Source organism: Opisthocomus hoazin, chromosome W (assembly GCF_030867145.1).
Source record: "Opisthocomus hoazin isolate bOpiHoa1 chromosome W, bOpiHoa1.hap1, whole genome shotgun sequence".
Lineage (NCBI taxonomy): Eukaryota > Metazoa > Chordata > Aves > Opisthocomiformes > Opisthocomidae > Opisthocomus > Opisthocomus hoazin.
In genome coordinates this window covers 1,562,766-1,578,173 of record NC_134453.1, presented here as the reverse complement: position 1 = coordinate 1,578,173, position 15,408 = coordinate 1,562,766, and the positions used below count along the sequence as shown (strand labels likewise).

Genomic DNA, 15,408 nt, shown 5'->3' with positions numbered 1-15,408 from the left:
AGGATGGGGCCAGACTCTTTCCAGTGGTGCCCAGCGACAGGACAAGGGGCAACGGGCACAAACTGAAGCAGAGGAAGCTCCAGCTGAACCCGAGGAAGAACTTCTTCCCTCTGAGGGTGACGGAGCCCTGGCCCAGGCTGCCCAGGGAGGCTGTGGAGTCTCCTTCTCTATTCAAGACCGACCTGGACGCGGTGCTGTGCAGCCTGCTGTGGGTGACCCTGCTTGGGCAGGGGGTTGGACTGGGTGACCCATAGAGGTCCCTTCCAACCCCGACCATTCTGTGATTCTGTGAAGCTGCAGCTGTATACATAGATCCCACCGTAACAAACGAAATCAGTTGTAGGGAAGTTATTGAAATCATCTTCATTTGGAATTCTGGAGTTATTATTACCCCAAATGTCCAGCTGATGTTTTTGAGTAACATCAGCAAATATCCAGCTCCCAGTTCTCCTGCGGAAGTGGAATTCCTACCCATCTTTACTTCACAGAACTCGCTATCCCCTCACCTCCACTTTGTTCTCAAGCATCCCAAACACAGTCACGCACCTTGTGCACGCACCGTCTGCACTAAACATACATTTAATCTGTGCATATATTCACTGACATCACCGGGGCTTGCTGTAGACTTACCAACCAAGGCTGGTAAGTCTACAGCAAGTCGTTGCTCATATGCAGCTTATTGACCGTAAGGGACAACGCTGCTGCCCCGGACGTGGCAGCAAATCAAGGATCAAGAACCACTATGTAAAATTCAGATTAAAACACCAGTTTGTGATAGTGTCTCAGTATAGCTAGATAGCCATGAAAATGGCTACATGGCCGTCACGCGAAGTCAACAGCCCCTGGGTCTACCGCAAGCTTCTGCCCAATGAAACAAGCCAAGCGTCAACCCTCCCCACTGCCGAAATCCAAAAGGTGAACTGAGCTCAGAGAGTTTTTCACACATTTCCTTTCAAAAACTACTGAAAATTTTTGTCTTCTTCACTTTTCCAAAGTGTTGGGGTTTGGGTGTTTTCTTTTTTAACTTCAAAACACCTTGAGGCAAGAACTTCCCCACTGAAGAATACGTATTGAATTCTGGGAAAAATAGCTAATTAAGCCAAACATTTTTCAAAGTCATTTAAATGAATGCAGAAATATGGAAAGACTTAATTAACAAGAGGTAAAGGGTGGGAGAAAAAGACTTAAAACAGATCACAATCTGAAGCTAACCTCCTCAAGGATGGGTGTGGGAGGGGAAAAAAACCAAAAAAACCCCGCCACACATACGTATACACACACTTCACCACAAAACTCTTTTCTGCTCCTCAGAAACCAAGAACTGGAGCTATGCTATAAGCCAAACTAAACCCAACACCAGTTTTATTTTAGACAGTGGAGATTAACACCCCGGCTTGTTAGCAGTCAGAAAAATTCTGCACTGAAGGTCAGAGGCAGAACAAGTCTTATGTGGGGCAAGCACGTTTACTATTAAAATAATCTGACCCGTTGTCTTTCATTCCTACTCAGGCACCTAGAAGAAAAGTGCAGGATAAAACCTTGTCGAGCATCGCTGGCTGCCTGGCTAACCGTCCCCGTTTCCTAACGGAGCAGAAGGGCTGAATTTACTCAATACAGCCTCCTGGTAGGAACTGCTTTCCCCCAGCTTTGCTAACGAGCGTAAAACACAATGAAAAGGAGAAAACAGTGACTATAAGCAAACCCTGAAGTTGGTGTTACTATCCTCTTTTTTTTCTTTTTAATTAAAACCTGCATACACTGAGTCATTTTAGCTCACAGCTAACTACTAAAAGGATATAGAAATTTTGACATCGTACATCTTTTTCTATGATATCCTAATTTTGGTACCCAAGATGAAACACACGACCTTTAATCTTCCTCAACACCACCACCTTCTGTTGTCCTCTAAGAAGCTAACAGACTGTGTTAGCAACACAGCACTCTTTTTAGTGGCTTTCCTCCTCAGGTTCCTTGCAGAGAAATGCTTCACCTAACACCTCGAAGGAATCCCAAATTCCAGCAGTGAGCAGTTCTCAGCCTAACATCACTAAAAATTCTTCCTGTAGAACTCTGGAAACAGATTCGACGAATAAAAGCAAACTTTATAAATATATCCAACAGTCTTAAACTCCGTTATTTACACATCTAACATTTTGGGGGTCTTGTTTGGTTGGTTGGTTCAGTAATCCAAAAGCAAATCAAAGCATATGGTCCAATATTCCATATTACCATCCGCACGGATCGTCGGCAGGGCTGGTATTAAAGGCTATTTCAAAGCACAAAATCTACCATTTAAGTTACCAGTGAAACACTTAGCTGGGACAGACTGTAATATATTAGCAAAATATCTAGTTTCGCCTTCATTTCAGTGTTAACAAGCACTGCATTTTTGTGCCTTGATCCAAAAATAGAAATTAAAAAATAGATTAAAAAATAACCTGAGACAAAAAAGAAGCCACCAAAAACCAGGCACTTCTTTTACTACTAAGTGTTTGACATTCTGCCCCATAGCTTTTGCTCTCGTGTTTTCCCACACCGGTGGGAAGGATGAGACTCGTTCTATCTGTCCTTGACCTGACATGACAACAGCAAACAAAAAAGGTAGGCAGAGAGGAATCTGTCTGCCATAGCTTTGGTTGCCACTTCAGTCAAGTCCTTCTTCTGGACTTTTTTTCACATTTCCCTTACTCCACCATCCATTCTCATCATCCTACTCCTGTTCCAGATGTCGGCGTCTCCCGTCAGCACTCCCTGTCTCCGCAGAAGTACGTCACTCCTCTGCATCCCACTGCCTTCGTATTGCTGTCACCGCATCTGTTCCTTCCACGTGCGGAACCAGCCAGCTGCCCTCTCTGACAAAGAGCAGAAATTGGGTTTTTTAGTCCTTAAGTGCAGTCTTCTATTCCTTATTATTTTCCTCCTGAATCATCCCGTCATCCCTGAAGCCATTGAATTTCTCCTGATTATTTTCTCACCCTCACTTGTTCTGGTGATGCCTCAGGTACGCTCATGAGGAATACGTAGCACACATCACTCGTGCTTCCAAGTCAACAGATACCAATAACAGACTGGTTCCAAGAACATCGTCCATGCAGCTCCGCTAGCACCTTACGACAACCAAGCAGCCCTCGTTTTATCATAACCTACTCTTGTCTCCTCTTCACCCCATGCCTTACTCATTTTACAAAACCGGTAGTATTTTCCATTCTCCAGCTTCAACAAAGTCTACTGACACACAACTGAAAGTGAAGCTCCCTGAGGTCCAACAGATGAGGTAGAATTCCTCCTGCTTACTTCAGAACATTATTTTGGCACAAACTTTAAAATCTGGTGAATTCTGCTATGAAACTACATTTCATTTGATTCCATTTTCCACAAAAGCTCCTATCCTCAATTGTTCTTCACTGCAGAGTTTCAACAAGTCCGTATCACATCACAACACTGGAGGAAGCACGCGCTCCGTAAGCCTTCCGGCTCAGCCTCTGGAGCTGGCAAACAAAATCCCCATCGGTCTTACGTTCAGTTGCAAGGCTGCACTATTTTCTAACACCATCCAGGCTCGTCATTTCCTACGCCAGACCTTCCCCCTCTTCGAAGAGGGAGACAAAAAACGTGAACTGGAAGGATCTGAATAAACTCAAAACTTTCCACCCCACCTCTGTTAGCTTTCGCATACATTCATTTTTTCACTGCCAGCCCTGTAGCTGTAGCGTAGGCTGTCAAACCACTCAAGTGACGCCTTCTTTTCTGAATCAGTCCCAGATATCTTCAGTCTCTAATCTGCTCCTGCTGTAAAGCTTTCTCTTCCTTGCCGAGAAAGGTCCACGAGGCAAAAGTCAAATAAAAGGCCTATTTGCAGAGGCTTTATTTGAACATCTACTCAATAATTAGCATGCACTAATGGAAAAGAGTGAGGTTATAGAGCCTATTTAAACCAGTACGTCTACACAAAAGCCTACTACTGGCACATCCTGGCTGAAACTAAGAAACAGCATGGTTGGGTTTTTCTCCCTGAAGGTGTTAAAACCAAGTTTCAGTTCAAACTTCGTTTCAAGTAGAAAAGCAAGGCGGAAGGAGAGGTATGAAGGTTTCTTCTCTCTGAGAAGGCATTCTGGATGATATTCTGGAGAGATCTTCAAACTCAAAGTGAAAGGGACGCTGAGCAACGCTCAGAATTTGAAATCTCGGTGCAGAAGATTTTCAAAATTCATTGCTCTGAGTTCACATACTCTAAAATTTCAACTGCTACAAAAGTCAGAGGCATGGACTACTACGTTATTTGAAGGAAACATTACACAGCTATGGGAGAAACCAGTAAAATTTGCCCCCATCCGCATGTTCTGGACATTCATTAATTTTACACTGACTTCTTTCATGCAACAAGAAGCAAGTGAAAGCGTTCTTTCAGGGTGCTGTGACACAGCGGAGCCTCTGGTCTGACGAAATTGCAGCACGACCCAGCATCGAGACAATTAAGAATAGCAAGATACATGTGGGATTACACAGGAATATCTCCAAATATAATTTCAGCACTACATTGTTGTAAGGCTGTTATTTTTATAAGCATTAACTCAAAGAGGGTTGGACTAGATGACCCACAGAGGTCCCTTCCAACCCCTACCATTCTGTGATTCTGTGAAATATTTAGTCTTACCTAAAGACAATGAACTTTCTACAGCTTTTTAGAAAATTTGCTAACTTCAATTAGAAGTTTCTGGGGTTTTTTCCAAATAGAAAAATTATATTTAGTGCACCCGAGAGACTTGGTTCTACCAGAGCTGACATGCATATCAGCACTTAAACCTCATCCTGCCGAATTAAATGCCATACAATGTTTTTTGTCATAACCAATTAACAAAACTCAGCACACCTCCAAAGAGGTGACAAGCAACACCATCTAAAAACCACTATTCCAATGACATTATCAAGGCTCAAATCACTTTCTACAAGGTTAACTGCAGAACACATCCCTTCACCTCCAGCTACACGCTTGTGCAAATTCACATGCCATACAAATTGAAGTTCTTCACGGGCTGAAGGCGATTACGGTATATAATGAGCTTGCAAGGAACTTTATTAAAAACTTTATTAAAAAAGACACTTTTCAGCTGTTTCCTGTGCAGGAGCAGAGCAAGCTAATTAATGTACAAGGAAGTTACCTTGAATTTTACCATACAGCAAAACCTACTTGATACCAGCCTGTCTGGCCATCTCCCCAGCTCAAAATGCACGGCAGGTTTACAGGCAAGACAGTAGCGTGGCTTATTAAAGCAATAACCTTGCTGGCAGAGAGGTCTGGGTTTGGTTGCTTTCAAAAACATGTTGGCAAACCTCCTCCTTTTTTTATTGGGAGCTTTTGCTTGCTGGCCCTCCCCATCAAACAGATTTTGGAGGAAAGTTTCACCCACAGCAAGCTAGACGCTCCAACAGCGGATGAGAACGGGGAAAACACACTGTCTTCTCCAAGTTTAAAACGTCTTGCCTTCCAAAGCGGACAGTTTTGCAGCGGTGGCTAAAATAGTAAGAAACTGCAGAAAGAGAAGGTGTGATTTCATGGCTAGTAAAACTACAATTCATTCCCTTAATTTGGTATTTACAGCGTCTGCTGCAGCACCGCTGGGTCAGCCTGGACAAAGCCGTCGTGCCACCTAGCCCGAGGTGGCCAAGAGTTGCACAGTGCCTGTTTGCTCAGGATCCCGCCTGGCTACAGCCACACAGCACCCCAGAGGAAGACAAACGCCAAACGCTTCAGAAAAGGCAATTCAGATTGAGGACATCTTAATTTGGCTACCTAAGAGGCATGGCAAGACAAAGTATTTCTATGCTGGAGAGAGTCCAGCGCAGGCTGCGAGGATGAGGAGGGGACTGGAGCATCTCTCCTACGAGGAGAGGCTGAGGGAGCTGGGCTCGTTCAGCCTGGAGAAGAGAAGGCTGAGAGGGGACCTAATAAATGCCTCTAAATATCTGCAGGGTGGGTGTCAGGAGGATGGGGCCAGACTCTTTCCAGTGGTGCCCAGCGACAGGACAAGGGGCAACGGGCACAAACTGAAGCAGAGGAAGCTCCAGCTGAACAGGAGGAAGAACTTCTTCCCTCTGAGGGTGACGGAGCCCTGGCCCAGGCTGCCCAGGGAGGCTGTGGAGTCTCCTTCTCTGGAGATATTCAAGACCTACCTGGACGCGGTGCTGTGCAGCCTGCTCTGGGTGACCCTGCTTGGGCAGGGGGTTGGGCTGGGTGACCCACAGAGGGCCCTGCCAACTGCAACCATTCTGGGATTCTGTAATTCTATCCATCGCTCCCCTCCACAGGTTGGGAAAGAAGGCCAGGAAAGTAAGGAGACTGAAAATATATCCGAGCGTTTCACAGTGTAACGGTAAATAAGACCACAGAAATCCCACAATAAAATTGCTTGTTTGATCTTACGTTCAAGAGGAGCCAGTATTGGGACAGCCATGGCCTACAGCTACGTAGCTGATTTCTTAGGGAACACGACAGCTTCGTCCACCACGATCTAAAAACTGCTCTGCAATTGTTAGAGATACCTTTCCGCAAAGATCTGTTTGCAAATACTCAAGCACACACTCCAGACGTCCAAGGATTTGGTAAAGAAGTCGCTACATGAATGGCATAACATGATACATTTTTATGCTTTCAAAGGAACTCTGGTATCTAACTTCACTTGCAAAAAAAATACACTTTTTACACAACAGCACACACAGTTTCTACCCCCACACTAAATCACCAACAGCGATTGACACCAATAAACTGTAAAAGGTGATTGTCCAGACTGTTATTTAATCTTCTATTTATGGAAGTATTTTGGATTCATTTCTTATTACATTGCTATGATTCCTAAATGACCTGATCAGCTCCTTCGCTGGGACCGAGGACTGATTCATTGTGCCCTCACAAAATGAAGTCAGAGTTACCACTATGACTTTGTAATAATCATTATTATCATTCAGTACGGGGGTGACTTCGCCCTATACAGAAAATAAATTTATTTTACATACAAAGACTGCGCTAGCCAGCATGGTTCAATGAGCATCCCTCATGCTGCCCCAAACCCAAGCAGGGGAGACCGATCTCTGAAAACGCCTGGTAACGCTGCGAGTAACTGAGCCATGGAAATACAAAATAACACCCGTCCCACTTCAACTTTGTCATCATCAAGCAAGTGGAGGAAAAGAAGGTTATCAGGAGTAGTCAGCATGGATTCACCAAGGGGAAATCGTGCCTGACCAATCTGATAGCTTTCTACAATGGCACGACTGGCTGGGTAGATGAGGGGAGAGCTGTGGGTGTTGTCTACCTCGACTTCAGCAAGGCTTTCCACACGGTCTCCCATCACATCCTCCTAGGGAAGCTCAGGAAGCATGGGCTGGATGAGTGGTCGCCAAGGTGGATTGAGAACTGGCTGAATGGCAGAGCTCAGAGGGTTGTCATCAGCAGCGCTGAGTCTGGTTGGAGGCCGGTAACTAGTGGTGTCCCTCAGGGGTCAGTACTGGGCCCAGTCCTGTTCAACTTCCTCATCAATGACCTGGATGAAGAGTTAGAATGTACCCTCAGCAAGTTTGCTGATGACACTAAACTGGGAGGAGTGGTGGATGCACCAGCAGGCTGTGCTGCCATTCAGCGTGACCTGGACAGGCTGGAAAGCTGGGCAGAGAGGAACCTGACGAGGTTCAACAAGGGCAAGGGCAGGGTCCTGCACCTGGGGAGGAACAACCCCAGGCACCAGTACAGGCTGGGGTGGACCTGCTGGAGAGCAGCTCTGCGGAGAGGGACTGGGAGTGCTGGGGGACGACAGGGTGACCATGAGCCAGCAGTGTGCCCTGGGTGCCAAGAAGGCCAATGGGATCCTGGGGTGCATTAGGAGGAGTGTGGGCAGCAGGTCGAGGGAGGTTCTCCTTCCCCTCTACACTGCCCTAGTGAGGCCCCATCTGCAGTACTCTGTCCAGTGCTGGGCTCCCCACTTCAAGAAAGATGAGGAGCTACTGGAGAGAGTCCAGTGGAGGGCTACGAGGATGATGAGGGGACTGGAGCATCTGTCCTACGAGGAGAGGCCGAGGGAGCTGGGCTTGTTCAGCCTGGAGAAGAGAAGGCTGAGAGGGGACCTTAGAAATGCTCACAAATATCTGCAGGGTGGGGGTCAGGAGGACGGGGCCAGACTCTTCTCAGTGGTGCCCAGCGACAGGACAAGGGGCAACGGGCACAAACTGAAGCAGAGGAAGTTCCAGCTGAACACGAGGAAGAACTTCTTCCCTCTGAGGGTGATGGAGCCCTGGCCCAGGCTGCCCAGGGAGGCTGTGGAGTCTCCTTCTCTGGAGATATTCCAGCCCCGCCTGGCCGCGGTGCTGTGCAGCCTGCTCTGGGTGACCCTGCTTGGGCAGGGGGTTGGGCTGGGTGACCCACAGAGGTCCCTTCCAACCCCGACCATTCTGTGATTCTGTAACTTCTCTATTACATTCTCCTTCCAACAGGCAAAACAAAAGGCAGCCAAAACATCCAAAGAAAAGCCTAAAGCTGATCCTACTGCCCACACTAGAACTCCGCAGGCTGAGCTAACCTGTTTGTTATTCTCATCGGCCTCGTGATTGTTTTCATCGAAGTTTGGAAAAGCGGTACAGTTCTGAGCAGGGAAGGAGGAAAGGTGCAGACTTTCAGAATGGACGAGAAGATGATCTGAAAACTCTCCCCAACCTGAAGTGGGTGCGCTGCAGAAAAAAGCTATAGTAGGAGCAGCATTAACGAGCAGCTAACGGCAGCGATGTTTCTTCTGGCAGAGAAGGTGAAGTACATTCTCCAAATTTTGACCTCGCTATTAGGACTTGTTCTATGCTCTAATCACCTTTGGAAACAAGAAAAACCCCAGTAAGCCTATGGGTAACATAAGCACAACTGAGCATCACTCAGGGAGTCGTGACTTGCTCGCTTTTAAAGATAAAGGTCTCCCTAAAAAAAAAAAACCACCAAAAAAAAGCGCAGAGAATTAAACTAATCCTACTGTCACTGGAAACTCTCCGGCATTTACCTGTCAAACCACAAAACAAACTTCAAAGGGATGTCTGTTTGCCCCATGGGTACAGCTCTAGTGGAAAAGCTTTTGTAGTTCAGCTTAACAGCCTGCTGGAACCCACCGAACGCGCTGTCAACTACTCGGCTTTTTTCATCTGGACTAGAAAAAAAAGTAGAGTAGCTCTCGCTTGCTTTTTTCCCACGAAGAACAAATGCACCAAACCAGAATATTCACTCATTGCTGCTGTGAAAGACGTCATCTCACGCCAGAGTTTAAGGAATTATTTTCAACAGGTAAGCGCTCTAGGGGGTTATATACACCAAAGGGATTTTACTGATAAAAAGAAGGGGTAAAGAAAACAGGAGCTGAGATACCCACGTTCAAAACTCCCGCTGTGCTCGGACTCCTGCAGGACTCTGGCAGCACGACTGAGTCTTTTTGACAGGACAGCAGCACCCCCTACCTCAGAGCACACCAAATAAATACGTAAAAAAAAAATCATTATTCCAATTTGCTACAGTATTAGGCCTTATATAAATAGGGTACTGCTAGGAGAGTCACTAAAAATGCTCTTTGTGTAGGCAGTTTCTCAGATAGCTTTGCTTACAGTTATTACATATATATATACATATATATATTACAACAATTATGACAAATTTGAAATAGGTTCATACAAGCACAGCAGCTTGATTTAAAAGAAAAATCTGATTCATAGCCCTAAATGTAACATCCTGTCAGCAGACACGGTGAAGAAATACTCTCAGATCATCACTCTGCGGTTACGGGGAGGACGCTATAAAGGACTTTGTAGCAAAGACAGACGAGCCATTCAGAAAGAGGGTTTCTTATTCTTGAGGATCAACCAAAATTACCTTTCAGCTCGCCTTTGCTCTACGTCGAGCGTTCACTTTACGGTATGGACAAGACGGTCATCAACAGAATTCCTACCTTCTTCCAACTAGAAAAGATCACGTGCATTCCTGGAAGTCGCTACGTACCTCAGACCAATTCAGAACATCTCTGTTTTGTCTCAGCACCATCATAATCTTCTTCTTTATTTTAATCCGTACCATTCTGGGGTGCATTAAGAGGAGCGTGGCCAGCAGGTCGAGGGAGGTTCTCCTTCCCCTCTACATTGCCCTAGTGAGGCCCCATCTCGAGTACTGTGTCCAGTGCTGGGCTCCCCAGGTCATGAAATATGAGGAGCTACTGGAGAGAGTCCAGCGGAGGGCTACGAGGATGAGGAGGGGACTGGAACATCTCTCCTACGAGGAGAGGCTGAGGGAGCTGGGCTTGTTCAGCCTGGAGAAGAGAAGGCTGAGAGGGGACCTTAGAAATGCCTCTAAATATCTGCAGGGTGGGTGTCAGGAGGATGGGGCCAGACTCTTTCCAGTGGTGCCCAGTGACAGGACAAGGGGCAGCAGGCACAAACTGAAGCAGAGGAAGCTCCAGCTGAAGATGAGGAAGAACTTCTTCCCTCTGAGGGTGACGGAGCCCTGGCCCAGGCTGCCCAGGGAGGCTGTGGAGTCTCCTTCTCTGGAGATATTCAAGCCCCGCCTGGCCGCGGTGCTGTGCCCCCTGCTCTGGGTGACCCTGCTTGGGCAGGGGGTTGGGCTGGGTGACCCACAGAGGGCCCTTCCAACCCCTACTCTACCACAATCATACTGTCACTGCGAATATTCCTTGCTCTTGAGGCAGAACATCTGCATTCCCTACACCACGCGCTCGAGCTTCAGGCACCTATTGCACGTCCAACCTTCCAGGACGCTGCCCGAGGTGCAGATGAAAGCTTAAAGCAAGTATTTATCCTGAGAACGCTCTGCTGGTTTTACATTTGTCCTACATTCAGTATGATGGTTTTTAATGCATCAGTCCCTAGATCAAATAAGTTCATATTACTAAATATAGTAATCGTCTCCTCCCTCCAACGCGGCTCCAGAAGAACTAGATTTTTCTCCGTCACCATTAACAAGGATTCTGCAAGCCAAGCCGGGCCTCTGCTGTCACCTGCACAAGCCTACTGCCCTACCCTCAAATCAAGACACGCCTGGAAATCTATTTCTTCCAACTGTTTGTATAAAAGTAAGCAACTGGAAGTTTACCTGCACGATTCTGAAGATGTACAAACTTAGAATGCAATGTACACTGTCGTCATCGTCCTACGGTTGCCAAAAAAGCGTGGCATTGCTCTTTAAGTGGTCGTGCCAAATCCTGACGATAAAGGCTTTGAGGGAATATTATTCATCTGTACGAGGCACACAAACCAAAACCCACTTTGTACCCAACTACATATTTGAACAACTTTGCGTTTATTAACATTTTTCTCCCCAACAGAGCTAGACTGACATAACTCTTTTGAATGTATTTGGCCTGCTCTACTTACTGGATCAAAACAGATTTTCATTTGTTTTAAATATAGCACTGCTGAAATCTGCCTCACAGCTACAACAGAATGAAAAGAGGGGAAAACAAAAAAAAGATAAATTCCCTACGCCAGTCCTGCCTCCAGGCACAAAAACATTTTTTTTTTTTAATATATGTTTCCCTTTGGTTCAGTAACAGGACTACTTCTGCACAACCAAAGTTAGTTATTTCTCTAGACATAAATGACTACTTTTTCCAAACCTGTAATCTGCAGTGAAATCAACAAACTCGAAGCTATGAGCTGCCTGCTAAGTATTTTTTTGTTTCAATTTTGCGGTTGTTTGGCAGAAGCTCTGCATCACTGCTAACCACGCTGGAAGGCGTCCTCAAACTCGAAACATTTATTCCTACCACTTTCCCACATGAAAAAGAATTCCAGAGTCGGCGATGAGCAGATTGCAGTCTCGCATCTTCAACAAAAATCCTGTTAAGGGGTTTCTTAACAGGGTTTTAGGCAACAGCAGCAGCAAAACCTGAAGGATGAAGGCTCAGATCGTTACGCAGAAGGGGATAACCTCCAAAGCTGGGTTTTGATCTAGTATAATATACATGAAGTATTTCCCTTCTTTCCATAGCTTTTTTCATGCTAATCACAAAGGCCAGAAGACCCACGGATATATGCGGACAGGGGCAAAAAACATCCTGCCAGAAACTACTGGAAGTGTTTTACTTTACCTGAGCAACCGGTTCGCATCTTCCTAAAGCAGGACACGTTAAAATAGCTTCAAGCAGTCCTGAAACTAGCAAGTTTCAAAATGCAAATAAGGTGGATTGCAACATGTGTTAATATTGCAAGAGTTGTTCCTAATTACTACTATTTTTTATGCCATCATGGTAAATGAAGCTTCGTCCAATCCCTTTTTGTTGTTGTTTTTTTCTAGCCTTAAGAAATCATAAAAACATAAACCTCAGGTTTTTAGTCAGCTAACTAAGGTGCCTTAATGAACTTAATGAGGTTACATACCATTCTTTGCAGAGCAAAAGGTAAAACCTGGAAACACTAGAACTGACTGCATTTTCCCCGTGTTTTCATGGTTTCATTAAGGATCTGCAATACCTAAAACACCGACAACCCTATACGCTGACGGGACAGACACATGGCTAAACCCAAACGTTTTTAAAACAGGTCATTCTGAGCAAACAGCTGAAGTTACTTGGGCTTTCGACCTTAAATCTATTCCAACACAGTCAGCAGTGACTGGCTTGAGAAAAAAGTCTGGCATTTCACTCTGGAAAGAGCAATCCTACGCAGAGAGTTCAGTTCAGCAGCCTACAGGAAACCAGGACCCATCCAGCAAGCAAGGCTTCAGCCTGCAGACTCAAGAGCAACCCCTCAGGCAGGCTTCCCGAGGCAGCACCGCGGAAAGGCGAGGCAGGCGCAGAGAGACAGACAGCGATGGCAGATGCTCCCCGCTCGCCCGCCGCAATATTAGCATACGGGTGGGAGCGCGAGGCAAAGGCGGCAAGGCAAACCCAGAACTTGTCTCAGAAAAAGTTTTCGATCAGATTCATTCAAAAAGCTGACGGAGAACCAACGCTCCCCCTCCTCCGCATCTAGTGATCCTGTCCTCAGAGGTTTCGTTTGCTTTAGTGGCAACATGTGATGGGTCAGACGATGCCATGCTCGACACCGACAGAGCCCGACTTTCCCATGGGCTGGTATCTGAGAGGGAGTGAGCATGGCTTCCTCTCTGCTCTGCCCTAGTGAGGCCCCATCTGGAGTCCTGTGTCCAGTGCTGGGCTCCCCAGGTCATGAAATATGAGGAGCTACTGGAGAGAGTCCAGCGGAGGGCTACGAGGATGAGGAGGGGACTGGAGCATCTCTCCTACGAGGAGAGGCTGAGGGAGCTGGGCTTGTTCAGCCTGGAGAAGAGAAGGCTGAGAGGGGACCTTAGAAATGCCTCTAAATATCTGCAGGGTGGGGGTCAGGAGGACGGGGCCAGACTCTTTCCAGTGGTGCCCAGTGACAGGACAAGGGGCAATGGGCACAAACTGAAGCAGAGGAAGCTCCAGCTGAAGATGAGGAAGAACTTCTTCCCTCTGAGGGTGACAGAGCCCTGGCCCAGGCTGCCCAGGGAGGCTGTGGAGTCTCCTTCTCTGGAGATATTCCAGACCCACCTGGACGCGGTGCTGTGCAGCCTGCTGTGGGTGACCCTGCTTGGGCAGGGGGTTGGGCTGGGTGACCCACAGAGGTCCCTTCCAACCCCAACCAGTCTGTGATTCTGTGATTCTCGCCCCTCCAGCTGGCAGCGGAAACACCGAGCCCATCCACTGCGACAGCAGCAGACGGCCAGGCCTGCTCGGCAGCAGGGAGAGGTTTCAGGTGTGGCTCATCAGATGCGCACGGAGCTATAAATAGAGGTGCTGTGGGTAAGAGGTTGGCCGCTGCCGGAGACGGCTTCCTCCGCCGCGCGGCAGGCTGGACGTACAGCAGCGTGACCTAAGAGCAGGACTGCAGAATTGATTCGATTCCTGCCTTAAGAGCTACCTTTTCAGTTCCTGCAAGCAAGCGGGGAGGGCGAAACAAAATTAGGTTGCTGTCGCTTCTCTGGGTTTTAATAAAACCTGAGCAGTAATAACGAGAGCACTCCGCAGCGGCAAGACTTCTCTGATTTTCACGTGCTTTTAAATTTGCTAAAATTTCAACTGTCATTACTAATGATAAGCTTCCTAATTAAGTCGGGGGGGGGTCCCGCCAGTGACCCAAGTGTTTTGGTAGGGTGTCTTGGGTACAGATTAGGGCAACTCTGACTTGGTTGAAATGCGGGGAGGGGTCTCCTTAGGCTGATTCTGCTCTTGGGGAGGGGGACGGGACTGGATTGTCGGGGGTCAGCGCTCACCTCCCGCAGGCAAACCGGGCTGAGGGCCCCCCACCAGCCCAGCCCGGGTGCCAGGGACCCCCGGACCTCCCCCCCGACCTCCCCGGGGCCTCCAGCCCCCCGGCTGCCAGGCACGGGTGCCAGGGACCCCCGGGCCCCCCCCCTCCCCAGCGCTGCCGGCTCCCCGGCTGCCCGGCCCGCCGGTGCCAGGGACCCCCGGGCCCCCCGCCCCGACCTCCCCGGGCCCGCCGCCGGCCCGCGCCCACCCCTCCCTGCCCCGGGGCGCGGGGAGACGCCCGCCCGCTCCCTCCTCCTCCTCCCGGTACCGGCGCGAGGCGGGGGGGGGGCCGCTCCCCTCAGCGGGCCCTGATGGGAGGGAGGGCACCGGCCTCACCCCGGAGCCATGACGGGAGGGGACCGGCCCCTGACAGGCGGGCGGCGGGAGGGGAGCGGGGGTCCCCGCCGGGGGAGCGGGCTGGCAGCGGGCCCCGCCGAGCTCGTACCTGAAGTAGTAGACATCGCTCTTGCCGGCGCTGAGGCCCGATTTGCGGATCACCTCTTCCTTCTTCCAGCCCGGGGGTAGCGCGGGGCAGTCCATCCTGCCCTGCTTCTCCATGCACCGGCGGCGGCGGAGGGACGAGCGGGGCCGGGGCTGGCCGGGCGCCGGGCCCCCGGCTCTCCCGACGGGAGCTTTGTCGTTCCCGGACGCGGCCGGGGCCCGGGACCCCCCCTGGCGATGGCGGCCGCGGCGCGGGGCTGGGCGCCAGGAGCGCGGGGCTGCGCGCGCAGCCGCCCGAGCCCTCAGCCGGCGCCCGCTTCCGCGGCCGAGCCCCGGAACCGGCGGCGGCGGCGGCCTAGAGGGGCCGGAGCTGCCAACCCCCCGCCGACCATAGAGAGCAGCGCCGGAGGCGGGGCAGAGCGGCCGCGGCGGGGCCGCCGGGGCGGGCGGGGGCTGCCATGGCCGGCATCCCGCGGGAGGGAGGGAGAGAGGGAAGAGCCCACCCCTCCCCGCTCGCTGCCGAGCTTCCCCGAGACCAGCTCTCCCCGCCGGCCACCCCGCAGCGCAGCCCACGTCTCCCCCCGGGGGGGTTCCCCGCTCCTCGGAGCCGGCCGCCCTCCCGCGGGCTCCCCCGGGGCGCCGGGCTCGG

At 49.5% G+C, this 15,408-nt stretch overlaps 1 protein-coding gene across 1 annotated transcript in view; it reads right to left on the bottom strand.

Annotated features, from left to right (window-relative positions):
* LOC142365559 (methyl-CpG-binding domain protein 2) overlaps positions 1-14,968 on the bottom strand; it is a 50,109-nt gene extending 35,141 nt beyond the window's left edge. Inside the window, exon 1 of the mRNA XM_075446429.1 lies at positions 14,764-14,968. Within this exon, the coding sequence (XP_075302544.1) occupies positions 14,764-14,876 (113 nt within the window). The 5' untranslated portion in view covers positions 14,877-14,968. The remainder of the gene's footprint in view (positions 1-14,763) is intronic.
* Between the last annotated feature and the right edge of the window lie 440 nt (positions 14,969-15,408).